Source organism: Ostrea edulis, chromosome 5, assembly GCF_947568905.1.
Source record: "Ostrea edulis chromosome 5, xbOstEdul1.1, whole genome shotgun sequence".
In the NCBI taxonomy this organism is placed as follows: Eukaryota; Metazoa; Mollusca; class Bivalvia; order Ostreida; family Ostreidae; genus Ostrea; species Ostrea edulis.
Genome location: NC_079168.1, coordinates 34001526 through 34026322, shown reverse-complemented (window position 1 = coordinate 34026322; position 24797 = coordinate 34001526). Strand labels below are relative to the sequence as shown.

The following is a 24797-nucleotide window of genomic DNA, read 5'->3' as shown; positions in this document are numbered from 1 at the left end:
TGTATGGCTTACGGCGAGAACTGCTGCCCGGGTCTTATATACGGCTTCAAAGTGGCACACAACACTATCTGCCTCTTTATAGCAGAAGTTTACCAGGCTATCATTCAGGCGTACAGTGATGAAGTGATACCATGTACTCTCTCTCTCTCTCTCTCTCTCTCTCTCTCTCTCTCTCTCTCTGTATATATATAGAGAGGAGTTATTTTTCTTTAGAGTCAGAATTACTTACAATAAAAATCTCTTTAAGCGACTATATAGCATAAAAACACACAGCGCAAATGACATATACATGCACACCCATAAAAGCAAACATATTTAAAAATAAAAATCCTTTCTTGATTTTGGCCAATCTTTTCCAATGCCTTCCACTATATTGTGCCAAAAAAAACCCCCACATACTATATGAACAAAAGAAAAAGACACACATACATTTACAGAAGAAACAGGGATAAAAAAAAAAATTAGGAAGCAAAGCACTAATACAGTTGGAAAACATTAAACATGCATAGATATACATGGACTAAAAACACAGATACAAACAGAAGAATCGGGGATAAGAAGGGGGTAAGATATACAGCACTAACGCAGATGGGAAATATAAACATACACAGATATACAGGGACCATATAAAACACAGATACATACAGAAGAATCAGGGGTAAGATACACAGCACTAACACAGTTGGAAAAGTAAACTTTAACGATTAACAATAATAGTTTAGATTAAGATTTAGGCAGACAAGGCTGGAGTCTGCTTGAGCTACATATGTTACTTCTCCACACCAATCTAGGATATAATTTGAGAACCGACTGTGTGATGAGAAATTTCTGACATTATTTGGCAAAGAGTTCCAGAACTTTGCTATTTGGTAAAGAGTTCCAGAACTTTGCTGCCTCATATCTGAAAGATTTAACCCCATACCTGGTTGTTCTTGATTAGGGTATTTCAGCTGTATTCGTTTGTCTAAAATAGTATGAATGGATTTTTTTATAACAACTAAATTTTGTAGGAAAATTGGGCTAATTTTGTGAATAATTTTATAGTTTCCAGAGCTATTATTCGCATTCTCCTGGTTTTTAATGATGGTAATTTTGATCGATTTAATAAATTTTCATATGTGCTTTTGTAATATTCATAAGTAAATAAAATAAATCTTAAAGCTCTTTCCTGTATCTTTTCAATTTTGCGGGTGTTTTGGTCAGTGTAGAAGTACCATGGCGATGGACAATAACTTAAATTGGACATGATACATTAATAATGAAAGGTGAAGATAACGAACAGTGGTCAATCTCATAACTCCTATAAGCAATACAAAATAAAGAGTTGGGCAAACACGGATCCCTGGATATATCAGTGGTGGGATCAGGTACCTAGGAGGAATAAGCATTCCCTGTCGACCGGTCACACCCGCCGTGAGCCCTATATCTTGATCAGGTAAACGGAGGTATCCGCGGTCAAAATCAGTGTGCCAAGAACGGCTTAACAATCCGTATGAGAACACGTCAGACAGCATTTGACCCAATAATAGGTTGTATCGGTAAACTAGATCGTTATAACGGCTATAGAATTTGCGAAATGCTGATTTTAAACGCGACTGTTGGAACCCCTGCACCATCAACTTGTTTGTCAGTAGCCTGCCTCGATTTAAAAAACTTACCATACGCAGAGCAAGCTCTTGCGTATCGAATCAGTTGAGAGATGTAAACACCATATGCAGGTGATAATGGAATATTACTATATATATAAAAATGGGAAGTTGATGATGGAGAATTTGAAATCATCTCGTTTGTCATAGAATAGAGTTGTTAGTGTGTCGTTAATATCTACTTTCATTAAAATATCTAAGTATGAAGCAGCAGTGGACGCCTTTGTGATGTTTTTAATTTCGAGTTCACTGGGATATATTGAATCGGCATATGAATGAAAATCATTATTGTTAATAAATAATACATTGTCGATATATCTAAATGTCGAATTGAAGGCACAGTATGAGATTTTTTCTTCTCATGTAGAAGTTTTTAAAAAAAATAAATTCTGCTTCATAGGAAAATAAAAACAGGTCAGCTAACAAAGGGGCACAATTCGTGCCCATGGGAAATTCCAACAGATTGTTGGAAGACCTGATCACCAAACACCATGAAGATATTGTCAATAAAGAACTCCAGCATATTTTTTATTTCAACTTCAGAGTACCTGTGCGTGGAATCCGAGTGGAGTTACAACAAAGTAATTTTTTGGATGACTGATCACTAGATAGGAATATTTTCGTTTTCCATTTTTGTTGAAGAAGCAACTGTCTATGATGTCAAAAAGTCTAGTCTTTAATTTATCGTGAGGAATGGTCTACTGGAATTTGTACGGTTATACCATCCCATGAGAAGAATATACAATAAAGAACCTTCTTTGTGCTATGGTTCTTTTGGCAACTACAGGTTTAGTTCGCCATATTTTGTTTCCGATTTTTCTTACTGGTTCGAAATAGTGAACCGATGTTTCGTCACCAGTAACAATGTTCGCAAATTTTATTTGATTGAATTTGGGAAACATTTTGAGCAATTGCTCAGCGGTTTGTACTCGTACCCGTTTTTGGTCATCTGTCAATATATGCAGTATCCATATGGCAGAATGTACTTTCAAAATACGCTTCAAAATGAAATGCACCCGCGATAGCGATAGCGATATGTCAACAGCTTTGGCAATATCACGAATCGTGTATCTGCCATCACTTTCAATTATTTCACTGACTTTTGAGACATTTGCCTTGCCTGTCATAGGTCGGCCAGATTTTGTTGCATCTTTAAAGGACTCTCCCAGTCAAAAATTTCTTTCTCCACCAACAAACTGTCTCATAAGATACCCTATCAGACCCATAAACTTCCCCCATTCATTAAAAATCTGCATTACCGAATGAATTTTGTGCGAACTTTTATATAAGCTCTAGTTTCTTCAACATTCTCAACCCGTTTCCCAACCATTTTTACAACAGTGGTCAACGACTGACTCTATTGAAATGACTATAAGTTTAAAACTACGTGGAGGTAAAGGTTCTTGTTTATACCGTTAAAGAGATATTGAAAAGAGCAATTCAAGAGTATCATCACCCACGAAATCGTGCAAAGCGTTATCGCGCTGTAGTACAATACATACGAGATATCGAACAGCCCTCGTATATTACATAAACAAATATCACATACTATACACTACGAAAAAATGGCTACATCATATACAAAAATGGACACACTAACAGTAAAAAAATTTCTACAGAGAAAACAGTAATGAAATTAACATTCTCTCGGTCTTTAACAATATGAATATATGCATAATCTACAAGAGAGACCAAATTTTGTATAGAAAACACACTAGTCTTACTTATCTACACGAGCTAGCTGCACACATCGTTGTCATTGATATCATTTTTAATTACATACCGAAGAAAGCAAATTATACGACTGGTTCAACCGTTTGTATTGTCTTGACATTTATTAATGATAATAAATAATAATAAAAAACTAACCATGACCCCCCCCCCCCCCCCCCCCAACAAAAAGCCACCATTTCCCTAAATCATCATAAACACTAAATATTATAATGAAAGACTTATGATATGTCCAGATTTAGAATATCTTTCAATATCTTTATGAGGTAGCTATCATTGATATGTAATTATAACCCATTTGTTCCACCATAGGTAACCATGTTTTTCACGGTTCCTCGAATAAAGAACTAGGCTACATTGTAGTGGGTACAAATATATGTTATGGATTAGTATTAACAACACTTAGATTAGCTTAATGTTGACTAAATCATGACAAAACTACTGATTGTGATAATTTAAGTTATATACTTTCACTTTCACTGTCCTTCACCTTAGAAATCCCAGCGGAGTGATGCGTCAATGGAATATAACTATAAACTAAGGTAGGCCCGTAAGACTTTATTAGTTAATGCACCGTAGAATGTTCTGTATGAGAGTTACCAGTTTAAATGTGTATACGCCGAGATGTAATGGGGCCTAGTATAGATTTACAATGCATACTGTTTTGAACCCGAAGTTTTCAGGTTACTAACACATGATGATTTTCTCTAAAGGATAAATCACCCACGCAGTACTACTCCAGATAATATAACCTAAATAGTAGTCAACATATGATTTCAATTAAATATTTGTTATTTTAAAAGTAATTTGCTTCCTGTTCAGTATTTAATTACAGTAGGGTCCAGGCCATAGGTCATTTAAAAATTACCGATACATGTATATGGTTCTTTCAGACACATGGGCAGATGTAGGATTTCATTGTACATAGGGGAGTGGGGAAAATATGAAGGACAGGGATCTGGAACCCGCTTTAAGGCCCCCAGTGGATCCTGGTCAAAGTCCCAGTGGGGGCCCAGGGGGCAAAGTTCCCGTCAGCTCCCGTGTTTTACTGTGTTTTGACAATAAAATCTGGTTTAAAACGAATATCTTGTTCACATTAAGTGTAAATCATGTTATAAAGTTATAATCTGAAGTCACTTGTGAGGATATAATTATGATAAATAAAGGCCATAAAATTCCCGTGGGGATCTGGGTTAGAATATAGGTCCTCAGTTAAGTACCCTTTGCTTGTCGTAAGAGGCTACTAAATGGGGGCTCGGGCGGTCCTTCGGATGAGACCATAAAAAACCCGAGGCCCCGTGTCATAGCAGGTGTGGCACGATATTGATTCCTCCCTGCTCAAAGGCCGTAAGCGCCGAGCATAGGCCTAAATATTGCAGCCCTTCACCAGCAATGTTGACGTCTCCTTAGGAGTGAAATATTCTCAAGAGGGACATTAAACAATATACAATCAATCAATTGCATTAAAATTTGAAAATTTCAGGGGGGCATGGCATATACCCGGCCCCTGCCTATTTAAAAAGGGACTGATTCGCGATTTGTTTTTCACTTTTAATGATCAAAATCTTCTTCTAGTGTGTTTAAAAGATTTCACATAAAAATTAAGGTTATAATACATAATTATCACAGAAGCTCATTTTAGATAGTTTATTATTTGTTTTGTAAACAAAGTTTGCGGTATGTTATTGTTAACAAAATTTTCAAAAGAAATGGATATCGATCCAAGTTTATTATATCTTTCACATTTTAAGCATTCTTTGAATAAAATGTGTCATCTAAATGATAAAATTTGTGACTATGCAAAATTAAGATGCTTTATATTACAAAATTAATATTTCACTGGTTTGTTTATTTACTTATAAAGACTCGAGTCTTTGTTTACACAACACAGATTTAAGGCTAAAATATTGTTATTATTCTTGCATTTAGAAGGTCAGATTTTTGGCTGCCAACATTAAATGAGTTATATTTTTAATGTTTAACATAAAAAATGAAAAAAGTTTTTTCTTTCTTTCAAAAATCGTGAACCAGTCCCTTTACCGATGGACCCCATTGGTTCATAGCCTATTCAATGAATTAAATCCGCCAGTGACACTGATTTTTAACTCGTTTTATTTATTTGCCGCTATGCTATGCTATGCTAGGGTTGTATAAATCAAACTGTTTAGGCCAAAAAAAAAAAAAAATGTTAGTTTCCACTTTCACCTCAAAAATGTTAAGGGTCGGTAGGTAGGTTTTTTTGTTTTGTTTTTATAGGTTGAATAATTTTCTGATGATTTAGTATTCTACCAAGCATAAGATAAAGTGGTTATTTAGTAATCAAATAAAAGTTATATGATGAGTCAACACATTTCTTCACTTTACTGTAAACAAAAACTGTTTCTGTGTTTAGGAATCTGTCTAGTATTAGTGCATAATAAATAACTTAAGGATGTTCTCTCCTGGTTTGAATTTTTTCAGAAGTATCAAACTTTTTTGATAAACCATTTTAACTGATACATCTTTATCCGAAAGACATTTAAAACATAAAAAAAGAGTATGTTAGTGTGGACTTTAAAGAATTACAGCCCCTCAAAGCTGCCCCTTTGCTGAAACTTAATTTTTCATGAAAATCACCAATTTTCACAAGAAACACACTATAAAACAAATATTAAGGACAGAATAATCTTGGCTTTCTTTTATTTTATGAAAATTAAGCATAATTGATTATTTCAATAACTTTTACATAAAATATATCACCAATTCTACAAAAAAATCAAGTATTAATTAACATAATTGTATAAAATATCACACAAATTTGAAGACCTATTTCATAAAAAAAATTCAACCTAGGGAGAATATCTGTATCAAACTTTTTCTGAAATTACTAATGTAGATTTGAATCATATTTTTGCTTAATTTAAATGAAAAAAAAACGTGTGGGGTAGTGTGCATTGGAACAAAGATTTGAACCATTTTGTGTCCCCACCCCCCTTCTTACACTGACATACATTCTAAACAATAACAATATATGATTTGTTATAAAATGTGTATTTTTCAATTCATATTTACAAATTCTATATATTTATTTCATTATATGATAAATAATCAGAAAACATAAATAATATATGCATATATACAATACTAATTCATTTATAACTACAGATTGTGTAAAAACATATGCCCCCGCATCAGCATTTTCTAATTTCCATGCACTGTGATCTTGATCTTTGACCTTCTGACCCCAAAATTGATAGGCATCTTGCAGTCTTTGTATGTATCCATATGTCCAAATTTGGTTTGAATAGAATGCAAAGTATTTGAGTTATTATCCAGAAACTACTTTTAACAGTCAACTTCCATGTGGCCTTGAGGAAGAAATCTGCACTTCCTGGTATGGTTCTTCATATGATGATAGCACGACTCATCCCTCTCACTGTGGTTACCAAATGGATGTAGCTAAAATGCAAACATTGGAACTCAATTTATATCAATACTGTAAATTCTTAACAGTAGAACAGAATATACTATTAGGTTTACCACCAGACTGCTAATACACCAACTTCAACTAGCCAGGGATTATGTTTTAATGCCTTGCCCAACAAATTGTTACTCTAAAAGAATTTCTTGGGCAAAATGTTATATATGAATTTGTTCGTCCATAAATGACTGTTTATGAAATATATGCTAAAATTCTAATCAGGATTTTTTTTTAAATGTGCATTTTCAATACCCTATAAACAGATTTTAACATTATCAAAACTTTTTGACAATTACGCTTTGAAGGAATAATTAAAATAAAATTTTGATAAAATAATTGAACTTTCAAGAACTGATTAGAAACAAATTATCGATCTAGTAGCTCCCCCAAAAAACATATCTATACATGTATATATAGTCAACAAAATTATCTTTTGTTTTAACTAATTTGTACACGAATGGCACTCCATAATTCTCTAGATGGGAGAAACCCCCCTTTTCAATCTAATTAAAATTAGATCTTTGATCCGCTCATGCAATCGCTACACGTAGCGATTGCATGAGCGGATCAAAGATCTAATTTTAATTAGATTGCCCCCCTTTTCCCTTTGAACTCTTTTTAATGAATTAAATTCGCTGTATACTTTGGCGATTTTTTAAAACAATGATATAGATTACACTTTTTAATCAAAATGATGCTTCAATAATGATACATTGAACATTCGCTCATGACCGACTAGGCGGGATCGGGAAGAAGGTACAGATCTACATAGTTTGTAGATTTCATTTTCATAAAAAAAAAATTCTTGTATATTGAAAAACTCACAAATTCATTCAATACTATATCAGCAGCCTCTGATTCGGGTACTACATCGCTAACATCCTTCATTCCCCCCTCTCGTCTGACACTATGTACAGTACTGTAGTGTGTCACCATGTGCGTGGTTGTGCCTGCTTGTCTGTAATTTTCTTTGTCTGCCACTCACTTGTGAGAATATCGGATGCAGACTGATCTATAACTGCGTTTTACTTCTAACGAATCGCCCATGTATGTTTCTGGACTGCTTTAGAATACACTGAATGCGACATCGTAGGCCTACAGTGTGCGTCTTCGAGCTCGAGTTTGTTTACAATCGTAACGTCATCATGAATGTCGTAAAATGAGAAAATAAGTAAAAAATTGTCATGTTTTAATTAATTTTTGTTAGTTTATTAACATTACTTACAATTAAAAAACAGATATTAATGTTCTTCTTTGTGCATACGAAATAAAACAAACGCATTCCCATAGTTACGACTTTAAAAAGTATGGAGACTCACTCGCGGTAAAATTACCACGAGAGTACATCCTTAATAAATAAGTCAATAAATATACTCTTGTTGTAGTGATGACATTTGCAAAATTTGTGAGAATGGGAAAAAAATGTGTTAGGGTCGGCAGAAATTTTTAGGGTAGGTCGGGAAAGTGGAAACCAACATATATATATTTTATTGGCCTTATCTTGAGTCATTCCTAACGAAGAATTACAGGTGGCTCAACTATTCTTCTTACACATAATAAAAGAGAGCAATGCCAAAGTTCCTGGGAAATAATACACTGTTGTAGATATTTCAAGAGGGAAACTGATGTCTGAAACCAATTCAATAAAAATATCAATAGAGGGCATGTCAGTCATGTTTATGTTCCTAAACCAAGAATGTTAATTTAGATTTTAAAACTGAAGACAATGTAGCGGTAAGCCAGGTTCGATCGCCAGTAGCCAGGTAGCTCAGTTGGTTGACTAGAGAATTCAGGGGCCCGGGTTCGAATTCCGGCCTGGTCCGTTGCATTTTCTTCCTTCCTGTTACATTTGATGCCGTTGCCACTCCTGGAGTGAGTGGACGTGTAGGTGAAAGTCTTGCTAGGGGCAAAAAGAATCTGGGTTGTGTCTTCGAAGGCGAAGACAATTTAAGGAGGGAGGAGTGTAGCGGTAAGCCGGGTTCGATTAGCAGAAGGTAGAGCAGCTGACTAGAGATTCAGGGGGCCCGGGTTCAAATCCCGGTCTGGTCCGTTGTATTTTCTCTCTTCCTGTTTGAACTTGAAGTTGTATGGTCCGAATTTTCACAAATTTTGTCCACTCTTTAAAAACATTGAGCACTAAATTATCGCACCTACGTATTTATGAGGCTGTATGACGTATCATTATACATTATTTCAGCTGTTTTAACCACAATTAATTGGTTTTAAATTAATAGTCACTAGAACATTTCTAATGCCAATCCAAGTGACAGTCACTTTTCCAGTTCTAAAATCATCGGTGGTCTTATCTGTGTAAAGTAGTATCTATTTTAAGATGTAAAAAAAAATTAGGTGTAATGTGTGAGGAAAAAAAATGTTCTATTTCTTTGAAATTGTTTTGATTTTGATGACGTATACAGCATTGGCGTCAAGCTAGTTGACCGTGTTCATTGATAAAAACAAACTTTTTCATGAAAATACATTTGGACACCGACTTGCTGGCGTTGCAAACTGAACTAGAGAACATGAGACCAGTTTAACACAAATGATTCGAATTAAAGGTACTCGAGTCTTTTTATTGGGGTATCGACAGAATGGCGGGCAGTTATAGTTATAAAGGTGACATTAGATATGTTTATAGAGGGCTTCATGTCTTGTTTAGCTATCTCATCAACTTTTACTTATATTCCATTTTTAGGTGTGGTATTTGAGAAGTTGCAATTGGCACTGCTCTAAAAGCTGGAGATAGATATTGAAATACGACACGTGCAATGTCATTGACAGTAGATTTGAAAGTGTGGCGACTGAGGTGAGATTAATACCGAAATTGGATTCATTCATAATCTATGTATGATATCCGAAGAGGGACAGTGTGTATATATTTGACGGAATGGTAGAAGAATTGAAAAATGAGAATTGACAGTTTTCTCGGCCAATTTTGTCAAATCAAGATTTACAATTTTAATCCACAAACATACGACTTCTCCAGAAAACCACTATGACATCTGAAAGACCACTGGCTACAGAGTCCGAGCTACCTGTGTCATCACAGTCCTGAGTGACCCCCATCTGAGAGGTGAACAAATTACAAATATTCTTACAGAAAAAATAATAGTCAGAAACTAGAATTTCAAATACACGTGTATAAGACAGTTCTGTTTTTAATAAAGATAATCCAAAGTGCATATTATCCATATGTGCACGCAATTCGTATTTTTTATTTTATTTTTTATCATACACATCATTTTGATACTTGATTGTGTGTAATACTACGGCCTAGAAAATTCTGATTAATTGTGTAAATGATGTATATATATATATATAGAGAGAGAGAGAGAGAGAGAGAGAGAGAGAGAGAGAGAGAATCATCGACAGATCTCAAGTGTAACTTCTCTGTCAGAGCCACCCTGTCCTTTATATGACAAAACAAAAATTTTCTGATTGTTTAGATAGATCTCACCTTCTGTCCTACTATTATATAAAATATTGATGTATATAAAATAACTTTAGAATTCAGTTTTGTTCCTGATACTTTCCTATACTTTTACAAAGTTATTTATAAAAATTTCAATTTTGCAGGTTACTATTTCCAGAAATATGAAAAAGAACGAACCCCAGAACGTACGATTTTGCTTTTTAGAACATATTTTCCGGAAGAGCAAGCCTCTGACCCCCCCCCCCCCCCCCGAATAATTTATGCCTCTATGGTCCCTTTCGTAATTTCTGGACCGACCTTGTCGACGATGGATTATTTATTGATAGAAATAGAATGCTTAGGGGTCTCTGAATGTTCTCCCCTATTAAGCACTCTGTTTTAATATTTTACAGAATCGGATTCCATGGTTACGAGTATTTGAATATACTCAAGATATTATATTTTATGTTGCGTAATATATTATGATTGATATATCGTAATCATCATGTTTTTGGCTTCGTGTTTTTCCTGCAATATAACTTTCAAGAAAAGATGTCTTCGGTTTAGAAACAACGTCTTGCAAAAAAAAAAAAGAACTATTGCCTTGTTGCTAAACAATTTCCTGTATGTAATGAAGAATGCTTCACGATAATGTTTTTAATTTTCAGATGATTCGGATGTTTTCAACATCACTGCAGACCATGAATGGTTCCATATTTATATTCCCTTTGCTAATTCTGGTAAGTCTACATGAACATTTAAATATGTCAATTATATTCAGGGGCCAGTTGCGCAAAAGTTATTTAATTTTAACTGACAGTAAACGTCAAGTGAATGCTATTAAGATGTTCAAGTTAATGGCAAGTTAGCTGCAGAACTGTAGCTCTCTGAAAAAATATTTTGACATACATATTTTTTCAGAGAGCTACAGTTCTGCAGCTAATGGCAAGTTAACTGTCAGTTAAAGTTACTTGGGATAGTTAAGCTATTTTATACTAGTATATTTGTGTAGTGTGCTGCTGTGGGCACCGTGGTGTCAGTGCCTTTGCCGCGCTGGATCTACAGAGTGCCGTCTTGTCCACCGCCTGACAATGTAACAGCGTGGAAAGAAGCATCCGAGAATATGAACTGTTTCCATGACATGACCTCAGATGACCCCTTAAAGCAGGAGAAGGTGTACCACTGCTTACCCAGCACCTACCTAAATGAGACGGTGGAATTCTGTGGGAGAAGTGTGCCCATCGGTCCAGGTAAATCACTAGTAAATGTTCCTCCAACTTAAAGGTATTGTTGTATTCTACTAGGTACATGCAACATTGAAATATAATCACATTTTCTAGTCGGTAATGAATTAAACACTTGGTGTTTCGTTGTATTATATTTCTCTTTAAAAGCAAGTGAACTTTTGATTTTACTATCTGAAAACAAAACAGTTTGAATCACAAAATATGATTTTAAGGAATAAATGTCTAATTTGTTTTCATCATAAGCGAACACAATAGAAGCATGGACTGATTTCTACATACTCGACATCGCTGTAAATTATCCAATACTTCCAATATTTCAATACTACTAAAAAAGTAGACATTTATTCCATTAAAAATGAACTCTAAAAACCTCTTTAAAATTAGTGTACGTTTTTTTATTTTTCAGGGAATTGTCCTATTTATAACTATGAAGTTTGGGCGAATACTGCCCCAAACTCTTACAACTGTAGTAAGTTTACATCTGGATGTCCAAAGGAAATGTATCACTCCAAGGATGCCTACAAACGTATGTATCTAGTGTCATGTCTTTGGGAATACCGGTCTAACAGTTTATAAGTTTTTAACAGCATGGGATCATTCGTCATAATGTACCTTTCTAATGTGTACCGTTACATGTATGGTTAGAAAATGTATTCATATCGTCATGTACATTTGGACAGGACTTAATAACATATGGTAAATCTGTATTACAGAGGTTTAAAACATGATTTCAACTAGCAGACATTTCTGACATTTTCCAAATGTGCATTTCAAAATTCCCATTTTCGAGAATAAATCTAGTCGTAGTACATACATCTCTTCTTATTGAACATACTATCAGTAGAAAATCTAAAATCTGGACGTAATATAGTATGATTTATGTTTATTGTATTAATCGCTTTTTCTCTCTTCTTTTAAACTTTCAGATTCAGTATGCTTGAAAATTAATCGTGTTCAAAAGTGTTATACCGCTGAACCAGACTGTTTAAACTTCAATTTAAGGTATTTAACAATTCAGATTACTGTCATCCATAGTGTTAAACTTACTGTAAATGATGAAAGTACGCTACTGTTTTAATACTAGTACATTGTAAGTATACAACCACTGTTCCAGTACATCATGGACTTCCACAACACGTGTACAACAGCTGAACTCGACCAGGTAATTGACAGCTAATCTATTTCATGGACATATTTGCTGTGATTTTGATGATCAGGTTATCACGGAGTTCATCTTTTCTTTTATAATGTAGTTCTCGCACTACCGTAACAACCCCAGGGACTACTTTCAAAGGGAATGTCGAGCAACATAACTCAGGGTCAGTAGAAAGAACAAGAGAGAATGAATACTTGTTAATTTTATTTACATGTATATCCAAGATATATCAATGCATAAATGATGAATATACATAGTGTTTATTTGATCATGTATAATCATTTAATATAGATATAATACGTGATACAATGTTACAGGCGGATCTATATCATACAGTCTTCATTTATTACTTTCAAAAATCTATTTTAGGATTTTGTACATCCCTATTGTGCTTGTGATTATTGTTGTCATGGCAATAGGGATAGGTGTCCTAATCTTTATTGCAAGACGAAGACGCATTCTTTGCTTCAGTAAGCGATTCAAATGATGTTTTCTCGATTCAAAATACATTATTATGTTGGAATACATGTGTATATTCATTACATTTTTTTAATTATCACTTATTGCTCTTTAGAAAAGAACACACCTCAACAAATTGGACCATCACAGCGCTATGAAAGGACTTCATGTAAGGTTTCCATTATCAAAATGCTAGGTTTACAAGACAATTGAAGTACATATAATATATGTGTTTACAGTCATTGCTGGTGCAATTCACAGTGAATGATTTATTTTGCTCCTGCATAAAAGAAGTGAAACACTAGAATGTATAGTGGACTACATAGAGATCATTCCTCCTCACAATAAAGTAAGCATAGCAAAGGCGGTCCTGCTAGGAATAGTCAGATGACTGATTAGTGCTGAAGACTAATGTTGAACACATTTGTAACGTGTTAACAACTTTTCCCACTTTTAATAACGGGTACATCCTCCATTTTTGCTCATGGTAGCATGAATTTTACAATGTATGGAACTCATCAGTCTCTTGATATGGTCTACATAAAGGCAATGCATCTCTTGATTTGGTCTACATAAAGGTAGTACTTATCTTGATTTGGTCTTGATAAAGGTATTGTTTCTCTTGATTTGGTCTTGATAAAGGTAGTACTTATCTTGATTTGGTCTTGATAAAGGTAGTGTTTCTCTTAATTTGGTCTAGATAAAGATAGTGCCTCTTTAGAATTGGTCTAAATGAAGTTAGTGCCTCTTTCTTTAGATTTGGTCTAGATGAAGTTAGTGCCTCTCTTGATTTGGTCTAGATGAAGTTAGTGCCTCTCTTGATTTGGTCTAAAGATAGTGCCTCTCTAGATTTGGTCTACATAAAGGTAGTACTTATCTTGATTTGATCTTGATAAAGGTAGTGCTTCTCTTTCTCTAGATTTGGTCTATATAAAGGTAGTACCTCTCTTCCTGAAGTTTCTTCGCGGAATGTGCTGCAGCATAGATGGCAATCTAATAATTCGTATTGGTGGTTCTGCAAAAGAGGACATTTGGTCCTGGTGTTCAATTTGTTTGGCAGCTGTGCATTTGTTGTATTCAGCATCATGCTGTTATCCTCCGATGGTATTTCAATAGGGATCAGTATGAGTGAAAAATTCTCGAGAGGACGTAAAAACAAACATACCAAAAGGGACCATAATTAGGGTGGGAGCGGGTTCTAGGAGAAGCGATGGTGGTCATGTAAGGGAACTTTTTTCTAACCTTTTGAACTAAAGTGTTGGCTAAGTTCACGTATTAATCTTAATAATTATCATGGTTGGTGCTTCTCCATACAAATCTCTGTTACTATCCCATATAATTACTTTTTTTATTTTCTAATTTACAACAGTAAATGATAGCACGGAATTGGAAGAGAACAGTGCATTTCAGCATAGAAATTCTGCAGCACCGGTACAGAATGGTAAAAAGTTTTATTACATTTCAATAACTCCAAGATTTTGTTTGTTGTTTTGCAACCATTTCTAATTATTCCTCAAACTTGATCGATACATCTTAGGTACATGTACAGAACCTGGGAAAAGTGTACCTATGGTTGAAGATTTATGTAAAGCAACTAACAACTGGTTATACAACGACTTGCTGGAAGATTTGAAAAAAGGCATTTCGAAGAAACTTGTGAAAAGAATTAAGACTCGACTAAAGGGTAATATGAGTAAAAGAGCAAATGTACAATTTGATTTTGAAATTTAAAACTCGTCTTTCTACATATGAAACAACAATTTGTCAAATAGTTTTGAAAGTACATATGTATTACAAAATGGATGATAGATTAATATTTCATAAATGTAATTCTTTTTTCCAGATAGAATAGAAAACACACCTGAAGACCTAGGTAATATACAGGAGCCGATGGACCTGCTGGAGTACTTACATTCCAAATATAAAATTTTCAACAACCTTGTATTTCTCCAGGGTTTGTTTCTTGTCACAAAAGAACCTAGTTTATTTGACAGATGTGTAAAATATGCCAATGCCAGACCAGATGAAGTCTTTTATGTTAGAGAGCAATTTTCATCAACAGGTCATTTTCCATTCATTTTAATTCGATATTTCATGATTGGAAATTTTACATTTATATCTTCATTTAATTAACAAACACCTATAGAATTTTTAAAAAACATTCTTTGTTTCACAGATCATAAGAAAGTACAGTACGTCATTGATTGTCCGAATATATCCTCATATAGACGATCAGAGCTTGAAAGGTTAAGAGACATGCTCTCAACATTGATACAGGCACAATTTGATGACGTCATCGTTGATGGAATCGAGGAAGGGTGTGTTATTGTGACCTTTATGATTCGAAAATGTCTTATTCAGAATCTGAGATCATTTTACTCCGATAAAACATCCACGAAATACATGGCATATCGATGGATGATGAAGCTTCCGTTACGGTACAAAGTTGTCAAAGTTATCATTGAGGAAGAAATTGTATATGCAGGTGAGGTTCTTTGTTTATTTTTATTTGAAAATATTTATTTTCCGTCAATCATTCTTTGTGATGAATTTTACAAGGTCTCCTTTCCGTTTACGTAGATGAGGCTAGGAACGTTGATACATGTAACCCCACAGGAGATGCACAACCCACGGCACCAGTGGTAATGGATGACCTCCCAGAATGCAGTGCACTATCTACCGAAGTTTGTTTATTTATTTATATGTTTTATACATAGATTCAATATGAAAAGATAACAATTTTAATTAAAGGAAAATTGGTTTTTCGGATTATTGTGCAACAGCATAGTTTCTTTGCAATGGTTCGTAAACAAATGAAAGATGAAGTTAATTCAGGTACTTCAGTTTTTAAAGCACTCTTAGAGAAATAACTGGTAGTATGTACAGTTTTCAAGGTAATATGGGTTTTATTTACAAAATTCAAATTCTCTTTTCACTTCGATAATTATTTCTCTCTCTCTTTTTTTTTTTTGCTTAAACATCTAGTGATAGTAACAACAAATCCAAGGAATTTATATTTCCTAACAGTTTTAACAGTCTCGTTTAAAGTCAGTATTTCGCAAATTTTATGGTCGTTATAATGATCTAATTTACCAATACTCCATTTATCCGATTGAGAAAAAAGGGCTCAAGGCGGGTGTGACCGGTCGACAAGGGATGCTTACTCCTAGACACCTGACCCCATCTCTGGTCTGTCCAGGGGTCCGTGTTTGCATTACGTTTAATTTTGTATTCTTTACAGGAGTTATGAGGTTGATCACTGTTCGTTATCTTCACCTTTCCATTATGTGAAATACCATTGCTAATCGATTTCCGTTCAACCTGGAAACAATAGGGGTCATTTTAAAGTCATGATGGCTTTTTAATGTAAAATCCTGCTATACAAACTCAAACGGTATTTGTGATGTAATCTGGAAACCAAATTGATGCAAAGAGGCAGATATATTGATGGACCCAAATGAAAATTTTTCCCAAGGTGATAACAAAAAAGAAAAAATACAAATTAATGAAAAGAGGTACACTGACTCCATCTTCGTATGCCAAGCGTCCAATTCGCTTACTCCCATGTACTTGAGAGAAGTAAATCGGATACTCAGCTTGCGATGAGGACGACTGTTTTTTTTTATAAATGCATTTTATATTCATGCTTGTAATATGAAACAATTGCGATAGGTCAATGAAGCTGAAAATGTTGATGAAAAAGACGAACATCACAAGGTGTCTGAGGAAAGTTTGGGAAGTCATTCTTATGCAGAAAATCTACATTTTAAAGGTAAAATATATAAAGCAATTCCATTTATCGATATGATTATATCTGTGTAGCATAAAATTGCTGCTTAGTGTGTTTTATGAAACCTGCCTTATTCATAAACCCACACCTATCTTTTAGGGATATGAACACTCGTTTTATTCGGGTTTGAACACTAGCAACTTTTTTTTCAGGATCAGAAAAGGATTCTAGCAGCATCCATTTTTCAAGATCAAAAAAGGATGCTAAGCTTTCAGAGAATACACGTCAGTCACTGGCACTGGAGGAATTTTTGGAAAAATTAAGTGGTTGCATCACGGACGATATTCTATTAGCAATCAAGACAAAATTGCATGGTATAACAAAACTTTTTTTCAGTTTCGTTGGTATATTAACTACACATATCAAAAACGACATCCGATTTTAGGTTTTAATGTAATTTCTTTTCTTTTTTCATTCAGAGTTTATTAAACATGACCTAGTGAAAACGATGAACACAAAAATGGTGTTTAGGTATCTAATGGACAAGTTGCGCCTACAGGACAATATGTGTCTTCTCGAATGGTTGTTTGAGAAGCCTATCGCCCCACATCTCTGTGAAACATGTAGAGACTTTTCTTCTGAACACAAATTTCAGTTGACATCATTTTGTGCCGACACATCAGAATGTAAGTAAAATTGCTTTGAAATATTGTCAAACGGTGTAACTTACATGCGTGTTTGAATGAAACTGGAATACGTATATTCTCTATATATGCACTTTTAGTAGTTATTCTTGTGATATTGCAGGCTTTGGGCGTGAGTGTGTAACATTTCATATCATGGTGGCAGAATTGGAAACCTTCGCTGAGGATATCTATAACCTCAGATTTTGGATCTCAAAAAGTATAAATGTGCATCCTGGTGAAATTATCATGACAGAGCTTCAAAGTGGCCCAGTTATCGTGACTTACATGTTGAAAGAAAAGCATGTAAATAATTTCCTGGACTTCATTCAGACTGATGATGGAAGGATTGAAGCGTCTCGTAATAGGATTGAAAAAATATTTCATAATGAAAAATTTATCATCATAGGTATGTATTGATATGACTGATATCTTGTAATTCTTAATGCTAGATATATAGATAAATATCACACCCTCTCATGAAATGATTAAGTCATCCTATGTCGGTTCTATTTCATCCCATTATGGTTGTTTCCCTAGATTAATTATGATTATGACTGATTGATTGTATAATGTTTAACGGGACGTGAATATTTCACAATTATGATTATTCTGTATATAAAAGTAATTTGATAAAACTGTCGATTTCCTTGAAATTGCACTACTCCCCCATCTTAGGACTAATCCCTGCAAAATCAGCGCATCCATCAATAGTTTTGACCAATCAAAATGTTTGTTAAGTGGAGCATTTTAGGAATCGCGAGATCTGGTGACGTAATTATGTTGTAGGATCATTGGCGGTTGAAGCTAGGTTTGAGATAGATAATCTCTTTAAATTGTTTCGGTGTAGTCAAACAATTACAGAATTGGTATTTCCACAAATAGCAAATTTATGGTTCCCCGGAACAATAAAAGTATTTCCCGAAATACCTATTGTATACCTGTACACCCGACATCTTTATCTGAGGTTTAGTGAACATTCCTATCCACACGTGTTATATTAACGTTTTAGAATAGCGATACTTTTTAAGGAAGTTTTAAGGAAGTTAAGCCCTCAGGTTTGCACAGAATGGTACATGTATAACCGTGCATATAATGGTTAAATACTTAATCTATAAGTCCAAATATATCATTTTTTACAACTTAAATCTATCAAGTTGAAAATTTATATGTTGATTCCAATTTTGAAAGGGTTTGGAAAGGACATTTTGTGGCGAAAGGATTCTTTAATTGAAAAGATCTAAATTTGCACGATTTTACGGTTTGTGTTTTATCCAACATATCATCAATAATTATACCTCCAGGCGTGTATTTCAATTTTGTAATGTTATGATGCAGGTAGTGGAGATTGAACTAATTCAAATGTTGTAAATTCATCAATTTGGATGATGTATTTTTTTGTTTTGTAAATAGAACTCTTAAAAAACATTTATATTAATTTACCCGATATTTTGTTTGAAAATGCAGTATTTTGGCCAAAAATTCAAAAATTTGAGTCATATCCCCCGCTTTCATTATTTCCATTTTGAATTTTGAGGCTAGACTTGATTTATGTGCAATTTATAAAAGTTACATTACTCCTGCTATGTTCTTTTGAAAACTTAAAATTTCTGCATATTGCGTGTCAAAAGATAGTTATTTATTTCTACTGTACTAGCATCAAATTTTCTTATATCTATGTAAAACTTATACGGTACCAATTTTGATGAACCAGATGCGCATTTCGACAAATAATGTCTCTTCAGTATTGCTCAACGGAAATGTTTGAAATCCGAAATAACTATGAAGTTTTAGAGCTAAATATAGCCAAAAACAGCGTGCCAAAAAAGTCGAACCAAATTTGTCCAAGGATAAGAGCTATGCATGAGGGAGATAGTCCTTAATTTTGAAATGAATTTCTAAATTTTATAACAGCAATTAAATATACATGCGTATTTTCAAGCTAGTAACGAAGTACTTAGCTACTGGGGTGTAGAGACCCTCGGGGACTAACAGTCCACCAGCAGAGGCCTCGACCCAGGGGTCATAATGTAAAACTTATACGGTACCAATTTTGATGCACCAGATGCGCATTTCGACAAATAATGTCTCTTCAGTGATGCTCAACCGAAATGTTTGAAATCCGAAATACAGGCAAAAAACAGTGTGCCAAAAAAGTGGAGTCAAATTCGTTTAAGGATAAGAGCTATGCATGAGGGAGATAATCCTTAATTTTGAAATGAATTTCTAAATTTTATAACAGCAATTAAATATACATGCGTATTTTCAAGCTAGTAACGAAGTACTTAGCTACTGAGGTGTAGAGACCCTCGGGGACTAACAGTCCACCAGCAGAGGCCTCGACCCAGGGGTCATAATGTAAAACTTATACGGTACCAATTTGATGCACCAGATGCGCATTTCAACAAATAATGTCTCTTCAGTGATGCTCAACCGAAATGTTTGAAATCCGAAATAACAATAAATTTTTAGAGCTATTATAGGCAAAAACAGTGTGCCAAAAAAGTGGAGTCAAATTTGTTTAAGGATAAGAGCTATGCGTGAGGGAGATAATCCTAGAACAAACATTGTTAAATTCAACATATTACACCCATGGATTGTAAAACAAAAATCTAAGGAATTTAATGCACAATTTTAACATCTATCCATACTTTTTTTTTTTTTAGAATATGCTAGGAGATTTTGAGATCACAGTGGTGTGTATTTTGTAATCTTGGTCTTAATCTGGATTCGGTAGAGGACCTTATAACCCTGGTCTTCGGAACGGTCACATTTAAAGTTTTCAGGCAATCTGTTGGCTGTGCATGCATATATAGAATCGATATTTCTGGATCGTAGTTGGGGCAGACGTAGTTCAAACATTTTACGAATAATTTACAGGAAAAGCTTTGAACGGATCCACATTTTTACATTTACGATTGAGCTACACTCGAGAACCTGGATCAAGATCTTTCATTCGGCATGGTCATCAGATGGTCAAAAATGCTGTATCTCATATTCTTCGTGAAACAAACCTGCCAATGCAAGGAACAGAGGCTTACGTTAGAGTCCCTACATCAGATTCTCTGAAAAGAAGTAAGTTTTATTAAAATTGTTTTTCTTTTCATGCAAAATGAATGAATAAAACTATTACAAATCTAGGATTGTGTAATTATTTTTAGTAGTTACTGGTTTGTTTATTATTTTTAGTAGATGACAGAGAATGGCACAGTGCAAGGGATGCTATAAGAAAGAACTGGAACTATTTAAAAGAGGAAATGGAACCTCAATTGTTGTTAAAGTCAGAACTTCAAACAATGTTTGATGAAATTGATATTCAAAAAGTATTATCCAGCGAAGGCACGAGTCGAGAGGAGCAAGTTGAACAATTTTTGAAAATGTGTTTGAAATTACCTGACGTTAAGTTAGACAAAGTGTGGAGACTGTACCTAGAACGTTTCTGTAAGCCTGTGCAGTCCAACACGAAAGAAATATCACGTGATGAAATCTTGGAATTCGGTACGTTACACTGTACAAGTCAAGGTAAAATATATTTGTTAACATAGACAAGTACAATCATTTACTTAGTACATGCATGTTGATTTCATTGCAGAATCAACGAAACAGTGGATCATATCTAATTGGGAGTTATTGCTGGACGAAATTGACTCCGATTTTATGGAAACAACACTGAAAGACCTGAAGAACGTCCCACGTGATATATGCAATTCATGGTCCACTAATTCAGGAAAAAGTAGAAAAGAGAGAGCACAGATGTTCTTGGAGTTTGTCCTTGAGAGGCATGACTGTCTAAAGGCGCTTGCAAAAACATTACAAGAGTACGAAATTAGTTCAACAGAGAGTAATGAGTGCTAAAAAAGGAGTTCTCTGAATTTTCTACATAAATATAGCGGGCACTTAGTATAAGTTTTATGCGGGAATCTGATCGCATAAGAAACACAATTATCTGATGTAAAACTTGCATATACTTTTTTATCCCAGCAAACGAAATTTGTGGGACCGTCCGACTATTAATAGAAATTTTGTCCGGAATTATTTTTCTAATACTGTTGATTTATTCCCCACCTTGGATTCCATTTTCTTGACACTTCTTTTAAGAGTATGGATTTTCATTGATTCAATGAATTACTGGTTGGTTGACATTGTAAAGTGTAGATTCAAGTTGGTCACCAAGAGCTAATGACACTGTATTTCTCAACATTACATTGCCTACTTCGAAAACTTCATAGATATATTTGATAAAATTGAGGTTACAGAAATTTAATGTAGTCTGTAACTTGGGTTCAGGCGAAGCATGCTAGTATGACTTTTTGCCTTTCAACCTCACAATATTTCGAATGTGTCCCAATATAGATAAACCACATGGGTGTGTGGTTAGTATCTAACTTATGTTTTGATGATTGTTGGCATCCTTGTAATATAGGAAAGTGGAAAATGTCGCATGCCCCCTTGGTAGAATAAAGGGCATGTCTTGGCGCTCGATCTTTAACATCTGGTGCATGGATAAATGGCGAACGCTCTACTTCGTAGACTTATATTTGATAGGCTGATGCACATGTAGGTCCCTTTTGCTCAACAGGTTAGTATGTCTAAGGTCAAGGTCACTAAGCTTGCACAACGGATAGATGGAGGACGCTTCACTTCCTTTACCTTTCAGACTTCATGCTTGGTTGGCTGCTACACATCAACGTACATACATTCACTAAGGTCAAGGTCACCTGCATCTCCAACGCTTTGCTTTCTTTAAGGTATTGTGCAATTTTACTATCCCCACAATACTGGGCAGCAATATGTTGTTGGAGAGGACTAAACGGTTACACCATTCTACACCGGACAGGCCAATAGTCCCCCCTTTTCCAAGGAAGTGCCTGTCACGGAGCTTTGAAATATCTGGTCCTGAACTGAAACTGAAGTAGTGTTATATACTGCGATTTGTGAACTGAAGCAGTGCTATATACTGCGATTTGTGAACTGAAGCAGTGCTATATACTGTGATTTGTGAACTGAAGCAGTGCTATATACTGTGATTTGTGAACTGAAGCAGTGCTATATACTGCGATTTGTGAACTGAAGCAGTGCTATATACTGCGATTTGTGAACTGATGCAGTGCTATATACTGTGATTTGTGAACTGAAGTAGTGCTATATACTGCGATTTGTGAACTGATGCAGTGCTATATACTGCGATCTGTGAACTGATGCAATGCTACATGTATGTACTGCGATTTGTGGACTGAAGTAGTGCTATATACTGCGATTTGTGAACAGTAGTGCTATATACTGTGATTTGTGAACAGAAGTAGTGCTATATACTGTGATTTGTGAACAGAAGTAGTGCTATATACTGCGGTTTGTGAACAAAGGTAGGGCTATATACTGTGATTTGTGAACTGAAGCAGTGCTATATACTGCGATTTGTGAACAGAAGCAGTGCTATATATTGCGATTTGTGACTGAAGCAGTGCTATATACTGTGATTTGCGAACTGAAGTAGTGCTATATACTGTGATTTGACAGAATTTTTAATATTGAATTTCTATAATTTGTCATATTTGTACCAGACATTTGCAGCAAAAGTGTCAATAGCAGTTCTTACTTTTTATATGTTTCTCGATTCTCTCTCCACAAATCTTAAACGCATATTGTACAGTACCTGGTCATAATACAGTACGCAAAATGACTGCCGTTAATAAATTCTAAAAGCATACCTGATGTTTTGTTGGTTGGTTGGTTTTCCACCAAAAGAAATCAAAATGTATCCTACCTTACTGGTACTTGGTTATGCAACCCTTTGCCTTTATTACAGCTCGCAATCGTGTGAGTGTCGATCTGTACCATGTTTTAATCGTCTCTGAATTGATAGAGGTCCATATTTCCTTCACAACATTAATAAGGTCATGTCGATTTTTTTTAAAATTTCGTCGAGGTGGTGTTTCAGTGAAATCTTGATTGTTCCCCATACTTAATCTACAATATCAATGTCAGGTGACCGGGCCAGGTGAGTGTGGTTATATTGTTCGCTGTTTTCCATTCAACTGTCTGTCTTGATTGATGTGCTGGACAATCATCCTTCTGCAGTATCAAGAGGCTTGCAGGTAACTCCTTCGCAACAAGGGGACACTAATGATCATCTAGGACTGAAATATACTTTTCAGAGTTTATATTTCCTTCGATTGATTGCATATTGTTTAACGTCCCCGAGAGAATCTTTCTTTCATATGTCAAAGATAAAGATTCAACCTTGTCCGATGGCCATAAGCGCCGAACATAGACCTGAATTTTGCAGCCCTTCACCGGCAATGGTGGGGTCAATATATTTGGAGACTTCGAAAGAGACCTAAAAGAAACTGGTATGGGTTTCAATTTAAAAGAAAAAGTTTAAAATTTTCGATTCTTTAAATCCCTTCCGGTGACGACCGGAAGTGACGCCGACAAACGCAACTACAAAACAACCACTATACATTTGAGAGAACTGTCATCACTGAAAGTTTCATTTGATTATCTTTAGTCGTTTTTAAGATTATCCCCGGACAAAATGACTTTTCAAAAAACAGAAATCGGACATATCTCACGAACGGTTTTTGAGGTCCCATCCAAAGGACCGCCCCATTTAGTCGCCTCGTACGGCAAGCAAGGGGTACTGAGGACCTATTCTAACCCGGATCACCTTGGGACTGTTTCCTTCGATTTCGGTCAAAGTTCAAGCACCATTAAACGATAGACACCATCAGAACATAGTTGATATGCCGGATCGGAGCGAGTAGTTGCTGTACATTCCAAGCAGGCTTTCTCCAGACGTGAATTTTCACATGTTCTTGTATAAAACAGCCTTCATCTCATCACTAAATATGACCCGATTCCAGTTCCCCCACTGTCCACCCCGACTTTGATCGACACCATGAAACACGGTTTTGAAGATTGGGTATCGAAATCATTATTAGCTCACCTGAGCTGAAAGCTCACGTGAGCGTTTCTGATCACTTGTTGTCCGACTGTCTGTAAACTTCTTACATTTTCGACTTCTCCAGAACCACTGGGCCATTTTCAACCAGACTTGGCAAAAAGCATCCTTGTGTAAAGGGATTTCAAGTCAAATGAAGGACCATGTCCCCTTCAAATGGGAGATAATCAGAAAAAATGAATAAATAGGGTGGGGTCATTTAAAAATCTTCTCAAGAACAACTTGACCAGAAGAGCTAAAATTTATATGAAAGCTTCCTGACATAGTGCAGATTCAGGTTTGTTAAAATATGGCCCTCGGAGGTAGTATGGG

The 24797-nt window shown here is 35.1% G+C and overlaps 1 protein-coding gene and 1 long non-coding RNA gene across 5 annotated transcripts; one reads left to right on the top strand and one right to left on the bottom strand.

Moving 5' to 3' along the window:
* Positions 1-3682: 3682 nt before the first annotated feature.
* Positions 3683-23231, top strand: LOC125649229 (uncharacterized). 4 transcript variants are annotated; one of them, XM_056165868.1, is made up of 23 exons: positions 3704-3919; positions 9533-9643; positions 9824-9910; positions 10918-10989; positions 11262-11499; positions 11903-12022; positions 12423-12498; positions 12611-12658; positions 12750-12815; positions 13022-13122; positions 13227-13280; positions 14481-14552; positions 14649-14795; positions 14955-15173; positions 15288-15596; positions 15692-15795; positions 16784-16883; positions 17054-17215; positions 17321-17527; positions 17649-17933; positions 20405-20599; positions 20714-21022; positions 21117-23231. In XM_056165868.1, the coding sequence occupies exons 4-23, from the start codon at positions 10918-10920 to the stop codon at positions 21377-21379; spliced, it is 3147 nt and encodes a 1048-aa protein (XP_056021843.1). In that variant the 5' UTR covers positions 3704-3919; positions 9533-9643; positions 9824-9910; the 3' UTR covers positions 21380-23231. The 4 variants fall into 4 exon arrangements, with proteins under 4 accessions (XP_048732543.2, XP_056021843.1, XP_048732541.2 ...); XM_048876584.2 differs by lacking the exon at positions 9824-9910; XM_048876580.2 differs by having other exon boundaries at positions 9533-9910.
* LOC130054871 (uncharacterized) lies at positions 3891-8050 on the bottom strand. Its single transcript, XR_008803205.1, has 2 exons — positions 7663-8050; positions 3891-6815 (listed from the first exon to the last, which is right to left on the bottom strand). It is a non-coding gene; the product is annotated as an uncharacterized LOC130054871 (long non-coding RNA).
* Positions 23232-24797: the final 1566 nt, after the last annotated feature.